The sequence below is a fragment of the Typopeltis vanoorti genome, chromosome 13 (genome assembly GCF_054136105.1).
Source record: "Typopeltis vanoorti isolate ZY-2024b chromosome 13, IOZ_Tvanoo_1.0, whole genome shotgun sequence".
Lineage (NCBI taxonomy): Eukaryota > Metazoa > Arthropoda > Arachnida > Uropygi > Thelyphonidae > Typopeltis > Typopeltis vanoorti.
Window position 1 is genome coordinate 39,295,136 of NC_143561.1, and position 16,396 is coordinate 39,311,531.

Consider the following 16,396-nt stretch of genomic DNA (forward strand, 5'->3'; position numbering starts at 1 on the left):
GGTTCTATGGCAATTATGTAAAGAGGGCTAGAAAGCTAGAAAGCATAGTGAGCCTGTAAGTATACTTGAATGATACCAGGGTCAAAAGTGAAGGTTCTCAAGCAGCTGAATGAGTCTTCAATTCTTCAATACTTCAACTGAATAAGTTGAAAGCATTTCTTAGTCAAGTGTTACAAGACTCATGATTTCACTGCTGTTGTAAACTATACTTATTAGATCCCTTATTAGGTGGAAGTTTTCGTGGATGGATCTTCCTGGAGCAGAATAGCTTAATGGCCTATCTGTTATTTAGCTCAGAGCGGGCTTGAGTCTGTCGGTAGTGGTTTAAGATATTATTTTACAGTTGATGAGTCGCCCGTTTCCCTCGTATATAAGATCACATAACTCATCATTGTCATACTGAGGAAGCCACTGCTCCAACATACATTCTGTGGAGAACAGGTCCAAGCTGCCCCAAGAAAGAAAGATTGATAAAATTCAATAGTAAGCCTGTCTATACTGTAAGATTTATCTTTCGGTAGACAAACGAAAGACAGATGATGAGAAGCTCAGTTTTATGTTGCATCGAGGATGAGAGTCTTTTCACATCAGAGAGGTTTTACTGATGACGGATACTGCGTTATATTTATCTTTTTGTAGTACTTTAAGGTATATAAGAGGGTTTCATTGCTGTGATCATCTATAATATTCTGCTGTATGTTGTTATAGTAGAAATGCAGACATTTTTCTAGTGAAAAGAAATACTCTATAGGGTGCATCTATGGAATGTATATCCGTACTCTTGTTACGGTTCCTAAAACACAACTGCACCAAGTACTCAGTCGTGTATTAAGCTAGAATGAAAACAAGAACATAATTTCTTTGTCAGATTTATATTACTCTCAATCCTGAATAAAGAAAAAAAAAAAAAAAAACGTTTCCTCGAATATTTCATCAATTCAAGTTCAAAAGAGAAATATCTTACTGAAGTTTGGAAAGCAATTACAAAAAAAAATATTTCATGAAAATTTTTGTTTTACCGGTATATAATTATTGATACGTCAATTTTTATTCTGACACGTGCCACATTTAGTGTATTTCAGTATTTGAAAATCATCAAATTTGCTCTTCGCAAAAAAAAAAAGTATATCGAACGAAGCAGTCAGATTAAATTATGATTCATCCTAAAATGCGTGGGAGATAAAAACCATTCAAAAACTTATCGAGGAATTTAATGAACGTGCTATTATCTTTACGTTGCTTTACGAGGAGCTCAAGGCCGTTTTAGCAACGATTCACCACCAACTGATGTTTCCCGTTTCGATGATATATTTGCACATTATCTATCTATCTTTAGCGAACATCCCACAGTTCTGTTTCAAGATAAATCACACAGATTACCTTGAAAGTAACAGATGATCAGCCTTGATCTTTGGGTTTATGTCTTATCAGAAGACACTAATTCTCTGTCATTTCTATGCATAGCACTTGCCCACACACGGCACTAATGTGCTATAGGTTCTACAACCTCTTGCGTGTGGAAATGATATTAAAAGTAAAAAAAAAAGGTATTTGATACGATGAGTAAAATAAACCCGATTATATTCCTGTTAAAATGTAATGATGTCGTTGCATATTTAAATACAGTTTGTTAAAGTGGGGATCCCTAAACATGCGCGCTTCTTGCACTTAAGGGAGAATCTAATGTATCAACACTTTTCTCCCAAAATTAGCAAAACTCTTAAATAACCCATCGTCATTCTAGAAGTGGATGTTAGAAGATCACGAGTCTCGCATGATAATGCAGTTAAATTCCCCTCTGACGTATAACTGTCTTCAGTTACAGCAGTTATGTTTTTCACCTTCTGCAGATGTGTTACCGACCGTAAAATCAAAGAAACTGATTAAAAACAATAGACTATATTAATACTGCATAATATAAATACTGAAACAAAGATATATGTCAAGAAAAATAAAACTTTCCAAATACAATATGTTTTGAAATGTCCAGCATTTAATATAAAGAAATGAATAGACAGAAACTGCAATAAGATTTGCGGGTCGCATATTTGAAGGAGTTAACACGATGGTCCTAATATTTAAATGAAACTTACCATGCGTCCAGGGATGGTTTTGTTACGAGGGATTATCCTGCAGAAACAACGTGTATGTGTGACCTACACACTTACAAGTGAACTTACGGTCAAAACGAACACTGCATTACTGCAGTAAGCATTCTATATGTCGACACTCCATTGTCATTTTGCGCACACTAATTTCCCTGTTTCTTTAACCTTCCGTTCCAGCAGAGACTCACGTAATGACCAGTCATCCGCCTTATCGCTTCGAGGACATCTCTCAGTACCAAGCTGCGAACAGTTAAATGTATCTTGATGTGTTTTTAATTTGAAATCCAAGGACATCAACCTGCTCCACTTTACCTGATTTTTGTCATATTTACAGCGAACTAATATTTATATTCGTAGGACGTGGAAACAGGTTTTGGTGAAAGGCACTCCAAATACCGAACTTTTGCAGCAAACTACCAGTCACAAAGTTTTCCTTTGCGGTGCAACGCGTTTTGGAGCAGTAATACCCTGTCAGGCATTACGAGGGCACGCGCATCGTGTGCGAGCTATAATTCTGAAGTTGATGAAGATATTAGAGGATGGCCAGCCGTCTAGGTAGTATTAATCTGACGCAGTTTGTCTCCCAATGTCATAATGATAAGCAATTAAGTAGTCTTGGAGAGCCATTTTGTGATGTGATATACGAGTTGCCCTTAGGTAGTCGTTTCTAAATCTTTAAAATATCTCCAGCTTTACAGCCAACTGTGCATTTTTATACTGATACTCTTCACTATTATTTCAATAGGAAACTTGCTGGATGGGTTTCGGAGAGCTTAAAGTATTTTATAAATTATTTTAAAATCATATTTTAATCAAAATCAGAGCTAATTGTATAATCAATTTTCCTGTTTAAAAATAAATTAAACTTACCATCCATTTCACGCACTTGAGGGCCCCCATTTGGGCAGCCGCATGGATCGCTGCCATCCCATCTTTAGCTCTTAAGTAGAGGGAGCCACCAGCTACCAGTACGAGATACTTTAGAACATCTAGATGTCCTTCCTGAGCAGCCAAGTAAACGGGAGTGACGTTGTTTTCCATTTGCGTGTTGGCACTGCAAAAATAAACAAAAATCGACGTGATTTTGAATTAAATATTTCCAGGAATTTACAGGCACATACAAAAATAAAAGTCTCGTGATATGCATGTTGACATCTTGAGATATCCACGTAAGCTGATCCCATCATCGTTTACAATTCGCACGACCTAACGAATCAGTTGAATATTAATTTATCAAACAACAACAACAAAACATTTTGCTTAGCACGCCCTTTATTAATATCCGTATCATGTTTTGAAGTAATCTATCTCAGTGTTCATCTCAGCTTTGCGTACGCCATCTAGTGTGAAGAGTGTAAAACAACCATTTATCTTCTAGAAAAATTACTCTTTGTTGTAACCACCTTAATTGCACCTAAGTTCGTTGTAAAGAACTTTATTCTATTTTAAGAACCGTCACCTGATCTTTGTTATGGCAAAACAGCGAGAACCGAGCGTCATTTAAATGAAACCTAGTTTCTAACGTGGAAAATTACAAGTTTCACTATTCGTAATTATTTCTATCCCGGCTGTGAGTGATTACGAATTGTTTATACGCCACTACAACTACTTATTTGATGTCCCATTCTGACGAATAGCGAATCAGCGATACTTCCTGGAATGTTAAACGATTGCCTATGTGTAATCATCCAAGTTAATTAGTGGTCGTATACTTTTCGAGGTGAAAATAGGATGACAAATGGATAGTTAATGATTTAAAAAGTTGACTTCAGTGTGTGTGTTGTATTGTATTAATATCGTAAGATGTGGAGGGGGGGTGAACATGCTCGCTGAGTACGAAAGGTATCATGAATAGGATTCTGTGTTTGGCCAAGAATAGCAACACAAGACGGGCTGAGTCTGTGCAGTGTTTTAAGGACAGCATTGAACTAACAATTGATTTCTAGTAATTGAAGAGCGTCCAGGACACTCATGTGTCAAACTACTTAAAAAAAAAAAAAAAAGACAGTTTGCATTATTTTACTTATTTCGGCTTGTTGTCTTACCTGAGAACTACGCGCCACGTGCATTAGATCAAGCAAATACGTTTTCTAGTTTTTGTGTCTTTCAGGAGGGCCTCGTCACTTCTGCTTGGGATGGCTAAACAGTGTATACTGATTTTGAAAATTTTGAAATATCACAGACCATGTTGAACACGAACGAATGAACTCCCACCCACAAAAAGGGTTTTGTAAATCTGTGATGTATTCGTACCGTGGCTGAGAATTTTTTCTATATTTTTTATATTTCACATAATCCGGAAACCTTGCTCTAGAGACGAACTTTTTCAAGCTACTTAAGAACTCCAATAAGTGAAAAGGTAGTCTCACACCGGCCGATGACATTCATCTCCCACCTGAAACCAATCACAAACATCCCTACCCAAGAACCAGGTGCCGGTTGAGTTGGAGAGCAGATAGGCTAACCCAACAAGTGGCTAGCATACGATGACATTTGTCTCTGTTTATACAAGCATTAATACGTTCAGATCACAGCAAACCCCTCGCCATCAGATAGTGTATGATTTCTGGAGAAACAAAGTTAGTCTTAATTCTTTTCTTGATCAGGTTTCCATCCTTTTATTCTGTTCCATTTTTGTTCAAGTGAAATCAAATTATGTTGTGAACTCCAGGCACGGATAGAACTTCCCGTATTTCAGTTTCAAACCGTATTTTCAATACGTTGGTTGTGGTTATTTGTGATTATGATAACTAAGGCTGTGAGGCCAGTGTGTTGTCTGTTAATTACGTGTATTCTTTTGGCCAGTTTGCCTGTTTTACGGGATGAAAAAGCCCTTATCAGATTCTTTGCGTTCTAGATGGGATTCGATTCCTTGTCTTTCCAATAAAAGGAAACATCGATATCGACTTAGCTGTATGAATACGCATGTTACAATGCCAACGTTCCTAGCACCGTTCTAGTGGGTCAACTTCTTGAAGAAAGGAGACGCTGTCAACAGGTTTTGTGCGTGGAAGAAATATTTTGCGAAATTACTCTAATTATGCTCGCTTAGTTGCACATTTGTAATTAAATGACTGATTTGCTTGTCAGGGCGCAGTAAGACGATTTACATTCCACACTGCTAGAAAAAGACAACGTTTCTAAATCATAGATACCTTTTTATTACAAAAATAGATAAAAGCATGAAATAATGGGTGACGGAGATTGAAACCAGCTGGTGAAGAATGCCTAAAATCTTTTCAATTTGTTAGGAGAGCGATGTTGCGTCAACTTAAAGAAATTCATTTTCACGGTTTATTAATTTTGAGAATTTTCTTAGAATTTCTGTTAGATGGCGCTACAAGTGCGATTGATCCTATGCGAAGTCTGGCCTTCGCATTGCTCTAGCCTTCAGTATTGCTCTGGTTATATAATTATAATTATATATATATATATAATTATAATGTTATAAATATATTTCTTTACGTAGGACTTATAAATTATAAGGCGACATGTTTGTTATCAGAATTATTTTCACTCTGCTCGCATTTCAGTTGGATCCCGTTTTTTTCTAATTCCGTGCTTGGGTCGTATGCACAGCAAATTACACGCTTAGTATCTCTGGTCACAATCACAAACCTATCATTAAAGTTATCACCATGGCAAGATCGAGTTCAGGAAACAAGCGCTCTTGATTAGACTTTGGTGTGATGGGAATATTAAAATTTGTTGATACGACAACTTTTGACGTAAACATACACACACATGCACACGCGCGTGCCTTATTTAGTAAGTTGATCGAATTTACGGAGTTCAAATCTAGTGGTTTTTGACATCAGACTGACATAGTTGGCTATTGTCGATATCCTTGTGGATGTCTGAATGGCAAAATAGAATAAATAATAGCAGATTTCGCAATGATGTTTTCAAACAATAGATTGGCGTCTTAATGCAATAAACTTCTTAGAGTAATTTTTCCAAACTTGCGTAATCTTCTGGAAAAAAAAAAATTGGTTCCAATATGAACATTGCATCATCTTCGTTTATATGAAAATTTTTAAAATTTTGTTTTAAATGAAACTCGATATGAAATTTTTAAAAATGTTATCCTAGAAGAACATGACAAAAATATCGCGTAGTTAATTTTGACAACTAAAGCATGATGGTGGAGTATATTTAAATTTTTAATGTTCTAAGTAGCTCGATGTCCCTCTATTCGCCTCTTCCCTCGTTGGTCAAGCATAAAAGTTTAAAAAGATCGTCTTAGAATGGTAGGAAAAAAAAAAAAAGATTTTTTTCAAAGTTCATGCGTCGCTGACTGTAGCTGTAAGATTTCATCTTTGACTGAAGTAAAAACAGTACGATAACAAGGAACCCATTTGTTCTGCTGTATGACTTAATTAAAAGGATGGTTTAATTAAAGGAAATAATTCAAAAGCTACTGTTCGGGAAATCTTGAAATGAATTGATAAAAGTATTTTAGAAAATGCATCGCCTGATGTTTCTTCGCAATAGTTCCATTAAACGTATTTGCTACTCAGTAAGCAATGCCCAAGCACTTCACCTTGTACGCAAGGTTGTTCATGCTGGTTTCATACTAAATTGTTCAATGTAGCATGAAACCAGAGTACTAAAAGAAGACATTAAAAACACGTACGTGTGCTGGATGATAATTTCACTTCCGTGATTTTAAGTAGGGAGTTCTTTTTTTCCTTTACTTACATAAATCTTCATCCCAATCATTAGGATGAATGCATTTAATCGTTGTAGACGAATCGGAACTCTAGGCCATCGGAATGGCTAAGAAATATCACATATGAATCGCAACACTACTAATGTAAAATGAATAATCCATGAACTGCAGTTTGGCTCTTCTGCATGTTGTCATTCTTTGTATAGATTTAAGAATATTTTCATTGGGCCGTCTTTGACAAGCATATGAACTTTAAAAAGGATCATGACTCCGTAGTTAGGCGGCAGTAAATTCACTTTAGCCAATCAGTTTGTCATCAAAATTATATGGTTTCTCTAACAGAAACTAAACTTGACTGTGAGTTGGTGACTGTAGCCCTTCTCTTCATTGCATAGGTACTCGTTGATATGGAACAGCTGTTGTGGGTACGTGCAGGCAGCATTTCGTTGAAGTGTCTGCTGCACGTGTAGCATAAACCAATGAAGTTTTAATGGTGCAACTCGAGAGAGAGAGAGAGAGAGAGAGAGAGAGGGGGGGGGGGGAGGTGAGATTCATCCAAACGATAAGGATTTTTTACTACCCATCAGTTTCATCAGTCCATTAATATCAATTCTAAAAAGAAAGAAAGAAAGAAAAAAGAGATGCTCCTTTTAAGTGTTCCTGGCTAGTAAAGCTACAAAATAAATAAGTTTACATTTTATGGACCTACCTATCTCTGATTAAGAAATAATTTGCGGAATTCATAACTCCATAAGGAAGTCCAATTTAAGTGTGTGTCGGTCATATGTTTAGTAACTTAATTTGTGGTTGTAATATGCACATTTTACTCGTGGTATTTAAGTTAGTAATTGTTGGGACCGCATTATACAAATACATCAAATGATTGCATCAGTGAACAAAATAATATCTTATATGTAAATTTATTCTGAAGCCTAATTTATTAGAAAAAGAGGTCGCTGCCAGTTGGGTCAATACGTTGTGGGTTGTGTAAGTTCTGTTAGAAAATTGATCGAGGCAGAGTCCAAGGTTATACGGCGTCGATAAAGAACGTGCTGATGATGATATTTTCCCTATAATGATGGCTAAGTGTGTGGACGTGTTCCTATACGTTGACTTTCTCCATAGAAAGAATCGTTACGAGTACGAAAAGCGTCGTAAAATCTACGCTAGACCCGCAGCGACATCTATTACGAATCACATCCCGCAGTTCCTTCATGATAACACCATAAATTCACAGCATGTGGCGTAGTTTGCCATCTAAATGAACTGAATAACGATCCAAATTTCCCCAAAAATATCTTCCGCTTCCTTTACCACTTGGTGATCACACGTGGAGAGATAACCTTTTACGTTTTGTAAGGTTAGGCAATCGTAAGCTTCGGTCACATCGCTGATGCAAAACTTCTCCAAAAATATTGCATTTTGGAGCCACCGGTGGGTGTTAATCTTTTTCTCTTCTCTATCGTGTCAAAAACTAATGGGCAGAGTTATCAGCATGAATATAAACACCCAATCTTTGAATGTAATAATAAAGCATCAGGTCCGGAAATAAATAAATAAATAATAAAAAAAAGACAAGAGGAAAGAGAATAAGATTAATTTCAAGTGCACTGTCAATGTGAACAAAAAAGAAAAAAAAAACTGATTTCATTGCATGAAAAACCTGATTTCTAATTAAATTTTTCAATTTCCATTTTTTTTTTTTGTTTATTCCGTAATGGTAAGTGTTATATTCATACCTAAATGCTATCATAGTCATAGAATCAAAATATTCTAATTTTTTTTTTAAATTCGTTGCTTTAGGATTAAATTTCAAAATTGGATATCAAAGTTTGCAACAGTTTTAGCGTAAATTTGTGAAAAAAAAAAAAAAAAAAAAACTGTGAAAAAAATTTGCGAAAGAGCGAAAGTATTGTGGATCAGAAAATGAATGAAAAATAAACCCCTCCAGGAAAAGGATATTTTTGTCTTAATTTAGTACGATCTGCCATTTAAAATCTGATTCCTGTTGGTAACGGCAGACGTTAGATAACTCTTTTAACACTAAGCATGATCAATTACCTCAATTTCGGAGATAACCCTACGGGGTAATTTTCTCCCCCCCCCCCTTTTTTTTTTTGCTAGTGCAGATATGACCACATTAATCACTAACCGTTTCGCGTCTCCAGACGTTGCTGTCGGCAATTGTAAAAGAGTTCATTGGGTTCGAATAGGTCGTTCATCCACCGTGGAAAAATATCGTTGGACAAGTTTTATTGCTTTAGCTGAGCCAGAGTGCAAACACCGCAAAACCGTGAACGTTGATTTCCTTGAAACAGAAGTGAACGATTAAGTTTTATGTTGTCTATGGGGGGATGTGGGTTAATATTCTTGCCGTGATTACAATGTAAACCAAGAAGCTTGCGGCATTCGTATTTTTAGAGATTTTCTACCGAAGGGGAGAAAAAGTTACGCTAACATCCCTGCTGAAAATCAGTTCGTTAAAACGATTCGTTAAAACGATTCTCAATATGACTATTAAAGAAACGTCAGCGATAGTTTGACGGACACACCTGTATGAATATATCAAAACTACCATCGTCATTCTAGATGAAGAATGGTGATATGGAACAACTATAGCTAACTAATTCTACTACTTCTACTAGCGTTGCAACCACGTGACTAATTTGCCTGCAACTGAATATTTCCCTCCCGGCTTAAGATGATCGGTTGGCTTGAAATAGTCACATACGCTAATTATAAATCTTCAAAAAAGAAGATGTACTTCAAAGATGAAACACCTCGTTTTTAAGATCGATACGAAGACATTTATCAAATGTCTCGAATGAGACTGTGGTTTCTTTGTAAACCACTTCCGCATAGGAAAAAACAAGTGAGTATATATGTTGAAATAGTACTGTATTTACATATGTATGAAGTAATTCCCCCTTCCCATTCACAGCATGAAAATAGGATGGCTTGGACCCTGTTTTCGGAAAAATTCTTTAATTAAGCCAGGCAATAACCAGAATTAAGTACAATAAGATAATGTGGGCAGGGATGCTACAAAGACATCCTATTAGCATCGTTTATCTCTGTCAAAATGCACATCTAGCACGTAGGCGCTGAAGGAGCTTATAAATCATAGGAAATTAATTAAGGAAGAAACAGTGCAAAGAAAATTAAAAATAGCAGGACCTTCGGTTACACCATCGTGGTTGTTCACAGAAATATTCAACAACTTTATGTAATCATTATTATTTCTTTTCTTTATGGTATTCGCTACCACAAGATCTCTATCTTCCCCCCCCCCCATTTTTTTAAAAATAAATCTTACGACTAATTGCACTAAGTCCAGTAAAGCTAAGGGAGCGAATTTATTAAATTGTTAAAAAATAATCTCATAGGGGTAGCAGAGGTTTTTACCCTCTGGGATTTTTTTTAAAAAAAACTCTGCATAGTGATAAATCGGCCGGAGAAGATAACAGACAAAAATACTATTAGTGGGCAACAGATGACGTAGTGTGTGGATGGTGGATTAAGAAGTATAGTCGATACGTTTGTGATGTGGAGTGCCATTGAGTCTTTGAATTCTATGGATAACAATATTGGCTGGATGGGTGAAGCAAATTGCTTTTCATATTTCTCTTTATCTGTTGAGAGGATTCACTTGTTTATGGAAGGTTTGTGAGTTTTGCTCGTTGAGGTTGTAAGTTTAGGCGTGACCTGCCCATATAATAATAATAATTATTATTATTATATGCCACCATTTACCTAGTGTGCAACGAGAATGACGTTGAACCACTTACTTCAATCAATATTTTCTCTGAAATCAATAGGTATTCATAATAATCATATCGATTTCTTTTTCACAAATTTAGTGATGAGGAATATTTCGGCGTACGACACACCCTGATGTATTACCAGCTGACCTCATCATAAGGTCCTTACTAACTATACGTCTTAATTTCCAGGGATGAGCGCTAGTTCTCACACCACGGGTACCCAAATATTTCCTCATTATCAAATCTATAACCCTTTTAAGTAACTGATGCCGACGCCCTTTTGCCTATCAATCGATTTCTGTAATCCACAAATCTTCTGGATGCTCTCCACCTCCTCCTCATTCCCAAGAAACCAAGGTGACCAGATTTATGTATAGTAATTTAGATGCGCCGTAACAAGGCCTTGTAAAATAATAACCTCCTTATCTCTGCCTGTCAGTGCATTTTTCAATAACCAGGTAACCTTGTTAGTTGTTTTAGTGACAACTTTCGAAATATATCCCTCCGAATTTTGACTTTTAATCTACCAGCATCTCCACAACCTTAGTCTCATCAATTTTGTGTGGCTCTACGCAGCTGGGAATCTTTTCATCCCCAAATGCTTAATTTTACACTTTACCACATTAAACTAATAGCCATTCTTTTGTGTCCCCGTTGTCAGTTTATATAAAAAATCGTTCTGCAAGATCTCTAAATCATCCTTATTAACTATTGCTTCACCTTGTTTTACATCATCAGCAAATACCTAAATATTTACCCTCAGATCATTTCCTGTATGTACAATTTTATTTTTTCTACAATAAAATTGAAATATTAATTTTATTGTACAATAAAAATGAAATATCAATAAAATGAAAAATATACTCGTGATCTTTTTGAAGGTAACTTTCTTTAGATAACCCATAATTACATCAAAAGCATTTCGACATCGTATTAAATAGCATGTTGTACTTTTTTTTTATTTTAAGTTGTCGTTATATATTTAATTATAAACGTATTTTAATGGTTAATTTAATTAGATTAATAGCAGTCAATCTCAATGCCAGAGTTGAAAATAATCCAGCCCCAAATAATAGATAAAGATTGCATATTGCATAAATAATAATGGTGAAGAGCTATTGGATTTTTGTATTTTGAGTAATTTAAAAATAAATGTATAGGAAAAAATATAAAAATATTCTGCGAAGGCTAGTAACCAGATTTTTTAATTGATTATACTAATAATAAGAATAATAAAGACAATTCCTGAATATATTGAAAAGAAAATCATTTAAAATTTGGAACGAAAAATTTAAAACAACAGCATATAAAGGAAACAGAAGAAATATGCAAAAATAAAAGAAATAGAACTAAAATCATAATAAATAAAGCTCATCAAGATTCTTATAAATTTATTAAGAAAATGTACATGGAAGACAAGAAATATTCCAAAAAATATTAAGGCAATTAAATACATCCTAAATCCATATAATATAAGAGAAACAAACGACAGAACATTATATCAAATTATGATAGGAGAAGGATTCAAATTTGTTAATTGCAAATGACAGTGATGTGTTGAGCATGTGAAACTGTGGGAAGTAATGAAAAGAATGGGTTTTCCTCAACACACTATCAGGTTGATAGCCAACTTGTATAAGGAGCAAGAAGCCACAGTAAGAACAGGTGTTGGATTGACTGACTGGCTTCAAGTTGGAAAAGGAGTTAGACAAGGATGTTTACTTTCTCGTCACTTGTTTAGTATATATGCAGAGGACATCATGCGTGAAGCATTGGATGAGCTCAGGACCGGAATTATGATAGGAGGTAGATTGATCAGTAATCTGAAGTACGCTGATGATACAGTACTCCTTTGTAATGACATGGAAGAACTAGGACTAATTCTTGACAAAGTTAACAAGATCAGTAATAACTGAGGACTTCAACTCAATCCTAGCAAGACAAAGATCATGGTTCTCAAAGGAAAAACAAACAGAGAAGCTCTTGAGAAACAAGTGTACCTTAATGGAGAAAGAATTGAGGAAGTCAGCAAGTTTGAGTACCTGGGATCCATTATTAATGTGAAGAATTGCTGTTCAGAAGATGTCAGAAAAAGGTTAGGAAGGGCTAAAACAACAGTCAGAGACCTGTCTAAAATCTGGAAGGATGGATCTATCTCCATGCGAACAAAGTTGAGGATTTTGGATGCAGTTGTTTTTCCAACAGCAACTTATGGATGAGAGACTTGGAACTTAAAGAAGTCAGATAAGAAACGGATATCTGCTTTTGAGATGTGGTGTTACTGAAGGCTGTTGAGGATATCATATACTGAAAGGCGTACAAATGAATGGGTGTTAGAAAAGATTAGTAGAACTTTAAGGCTCCTTAAGGATATTGACAGAAGAAAGTTAAAATATTTTGGACACATAGAAAGGATGGAAGGAGGACTTCTCAGAACAGTAATAGAAGGTAAAGTTCCTGGAAAAAGAGGCAGGGATAGACCATCAATGAGATGGATGGATGGCGTGTGTGGAGTGACTGATCTTCAGAGAGCTGAGGCTGCCAGAAAATCAAACAACAGGACTACATGGCGAGGGCTGGTGTGGAACATCACCGAGCATCGGAGTGACCATTCGGCATCTGTAGATGTCCAGTAAACATGGAGAGAGAATGACAGTGAAGACATTAATATAGATGCAAAACTCATTACATTAGAATAACTAAAAGAAGCAACAAAGGTATAAAAAGTAGAAAAGCTACCGGATTAGATGGCCAAGATGGCAATGGAAGTATCGTGAGGAATCTTAAATATATTTAAGAAAGGAGTAGAAATGACTGCAGAAATTATAGAGGAATATTTATTAAATACGAGTTACCAAATATAGAGTAATTTCAAATTGAAAGACTAGAAATGCTGCAAATAATTTACTTTTCAGTAAATTGAAGAACTAAGAAGTTCAAACAAGGAAGATAGTGTATGGATAATATACATGTGTTACAAATTGCAAATTATTGGCAAAAACGGCGAGAATTTAATTTAGGGACGCATTTGGCTTTTGTAGATTACACTGTCCAACACAATTTTTGCTGACTTTTCTATGAGACTTGTTTTTTTACTAATTTGGGTGCGCTGATTTCAAATATCAAACCCATTTTTCTCTATCACGTCAGGTTTTTCCTCTATGGCATTTTCTTTTTGTTAATTTGTAAGTTTTTGATAGTTTTAAGGAGGCAGTACTATTGAGAGGATCAAAAAAATCGATTTTTTAATATTATTTTCTGAAAGTATGTACTTTTAAAAATCTGTTCCTAACTTTTTATCAAGAAATTCGAAAAATTCCCGAAGATATAGCCTATTATTCAAAGCGGTGCGCAGATCAGAATCGGAGCGCTCACCGCTCTCGCTTGTTAGTAAACGAATAAATGCGTAAAAACCTGCAACAGCACGTACTGGCGCTTTGAATGCGAGAGAGGCCGATAATTAGATACATAACTACTTAACAATATTCATTAAAAATTACAAGAATATTTATAAAATAAATAACAATTTTACTTACACATGAGTTTCAGGGAATAAATTTTTGTTTGTAGCAATTTCTGCTGTGTGTTCTGTTTTGGCAATCCCTTTGAATACTCCAACAGTAGTCGGCCATCATGTGAGAATCCCATCTTCCTTGGTACCGATCTTCGATAGTTTTTAAGTCTTGATGAAATCTTTCGCCTTGTTCATCGCTTACAGCACCTAAATTCTCGGGAAATCTAGCAAGATGACTGTATAGGAAATGACGCTTTATGCTCATGTTGCAACCTAGGCGCTGGAAATTTTCAAGCATTGTTTCTACTAGATCTCTGTAATTGCACGCTTTTTTGTTTCCAAGAAAATTATTCGCAACCATCGTAAATGAAGTCCAGGCCTCTTTCTCATTTCGTTCATAGAGTTGATGAAATTTGGGTCTCTCATTAAAGTTCTAAGTTGCGGTCCATCAAATACAGCGGCTTTAATTTTTTCATAACTAAGTCGTGGAAATTTTTCACATATGCATTGGAAACAGTCACCTTGTATATCTAAAGCTTTAACATACTGCTTCATAAGACCTAGTTTGATGTGTAGAGGTGGAAAAATGATTTTTTCTCTGTCGATTAAAGGTTGATTTATAACATTCTGTTCTCCAACATTTAAGGATATTCTAAGAGGCCAATGTCTCTGACTCCAGTGTTGGTTTCTAGCTCGACTATACCAGAATCATAGAAAACGCGGAAACTTTGTATATCCTCTTTGAAAGCCAAGTAAAAAGTTCACCATTTTAAGATCCACACAGATGATTCAGTTATGGTCTGTATATTTTAATAACTTCAGAACCTTTTTAATGTCCTCATATGTTTCCTTTAAGTGGACTGAATAGGAATTGAGCCATATACATTCCCATTGTGTAGTAAGACACACTTGAGACTTCTGCTTGAACTGTCGATAAATAAACGCCACTCATTTGGATGATATTGTACAACACTCATTTCAGTTAGTAAACCTGACACATTGTTACAGTAAACAACCCACACTCGTGTTTAAAATATTGTACAAGATTACTTTCCCTGCTACGATAAAAAGTTATCTTCGTATCTTGCTCCAGTAAGTTTTTTTCATCTAATCTTGAAGCTAACAATTCCGATGATTCCTTTGATAGGCCCAAATCTCTTACTAAGTCATTCAATTCCGCTTGAGTAAAACGGTCCAGAACTAGAAATTACATTTTCATTGTCTAAATCAACATCCGGGTCTTGCTCCTCAAGAACATCTGGCATATCCCGATCATGCTCGTTCTCAAGTAAAGGAAGTCCTTTATAAATTGGCACGGCTATTTCATTGGAATGAGCAACTGGCCGAATTGCTGAGTCGAGATTTAGATACACATTTTTTTTCTTATTCTTCTTATTATAACCAGAAGTCTGAACTAAACAAAAGTAGCAATCATCTACGTGATTTTTCGGTTCACGCCAAATCATTGGAATGCCAAAAGCTAATTTTTGGCGTTTTCCCTTGCTCCACTCTCATAAATTTTCTACACATGACTTACACACTTTATTTGGAGCCCATGACTTGTCCTGATCTGCAATTTTTACGTCAAAGTATGCAAAGTACACTTTCTTAACGAAATCAGTGATATTTGTCCTTTGACTGGGAACAGTAAAGCGGCCACAAATGTAGCAGAAGGAATCTACACTATTGACATAATTTCGAGTAGTAGACATGATGTATTTTCTTCACTGCCGACTAACATGCAATTAACAAAACAAAACAAACCAGAGACTATTGAAACGTTATAAGCGCTCATCATACTTTCACGATCGATTAACGATTGACTGATTTCGATCGTTCTTTGTCCGCTATGACGCATATAGCATTCATTTGTTTTAGGCAGTTGTCATCGCCTACTTTTCATCACCTAAATGTATTAGGTCGGTTATCGGCCTCTCTCGCATTCAAAGCGCCAGTACGTGCCGTTGCAGGTTCTTACGCATTTATTCGTTTACTAACAAGCCAGAGCGGTGAGCGCTCCGATTCTGATCTGCGCACCGCTCTGAATAATAGGCTATATCTTCGGGAATTTTTCGAATTTCTTAATAAAAAGTTAGGAACAGATTTTTAAAAGTACATACTTTCAGAAAATAATATTAAAAAATCGATTTTTTTGATCCTCTCAATAGTACTGCCTCCTTAAAACTATCAAAAACTTACAAATTAGCAAAAAGAAAATGCCATAGAGGAAAAACCTCACGTGATAGAGAAAAATGGGTTTGATATTTGAAATCAGCGCACCGAAATTAGTAAAAAATAAGTGTCAGATCATAATCAGCAGGAAAAAAATTTTTTTTTG

At 35.6% G+C, this 16,396-nt stretch overlaps 1 protein-coding gene and 1 long non-coding RNA gene across 10 annotated transcripts in view; one reads left to right on the top strand and one right to left on the bottom strand.

Moving 5' to 3' along the window:
* The window catches only part of LOC150100067 (uncharacterized), a 268,090-nt gene that overhangs the window by 76,871 nt on the left and 174,823 nt on the right, over positions 1 to 16,396 (top strand). The window lies entirely within an intron of this gene.
* The window catches only part of f (espin protein forked), a 192,310-nt gene that overhangs the window by 16,748 nt on the left and 159,166 nt on the right, over positions 1 to 16,396 (bottom strand). For all 9 annotated transcript variants that reach the window (XM_090403062.1, XM_090403063.1, XM_090403058.1 and 6 more), the window contains one exon: positions 2,979 to 3,162. In XM_090403062.1, coding sequence (XP_090259188.1) covers positions 2,979 to 3,162 — 184 coding nt within the window. The remainder of the gene's footprint in view (positions 1 to 2,978; positions 3,163 to 16,396) is intronic.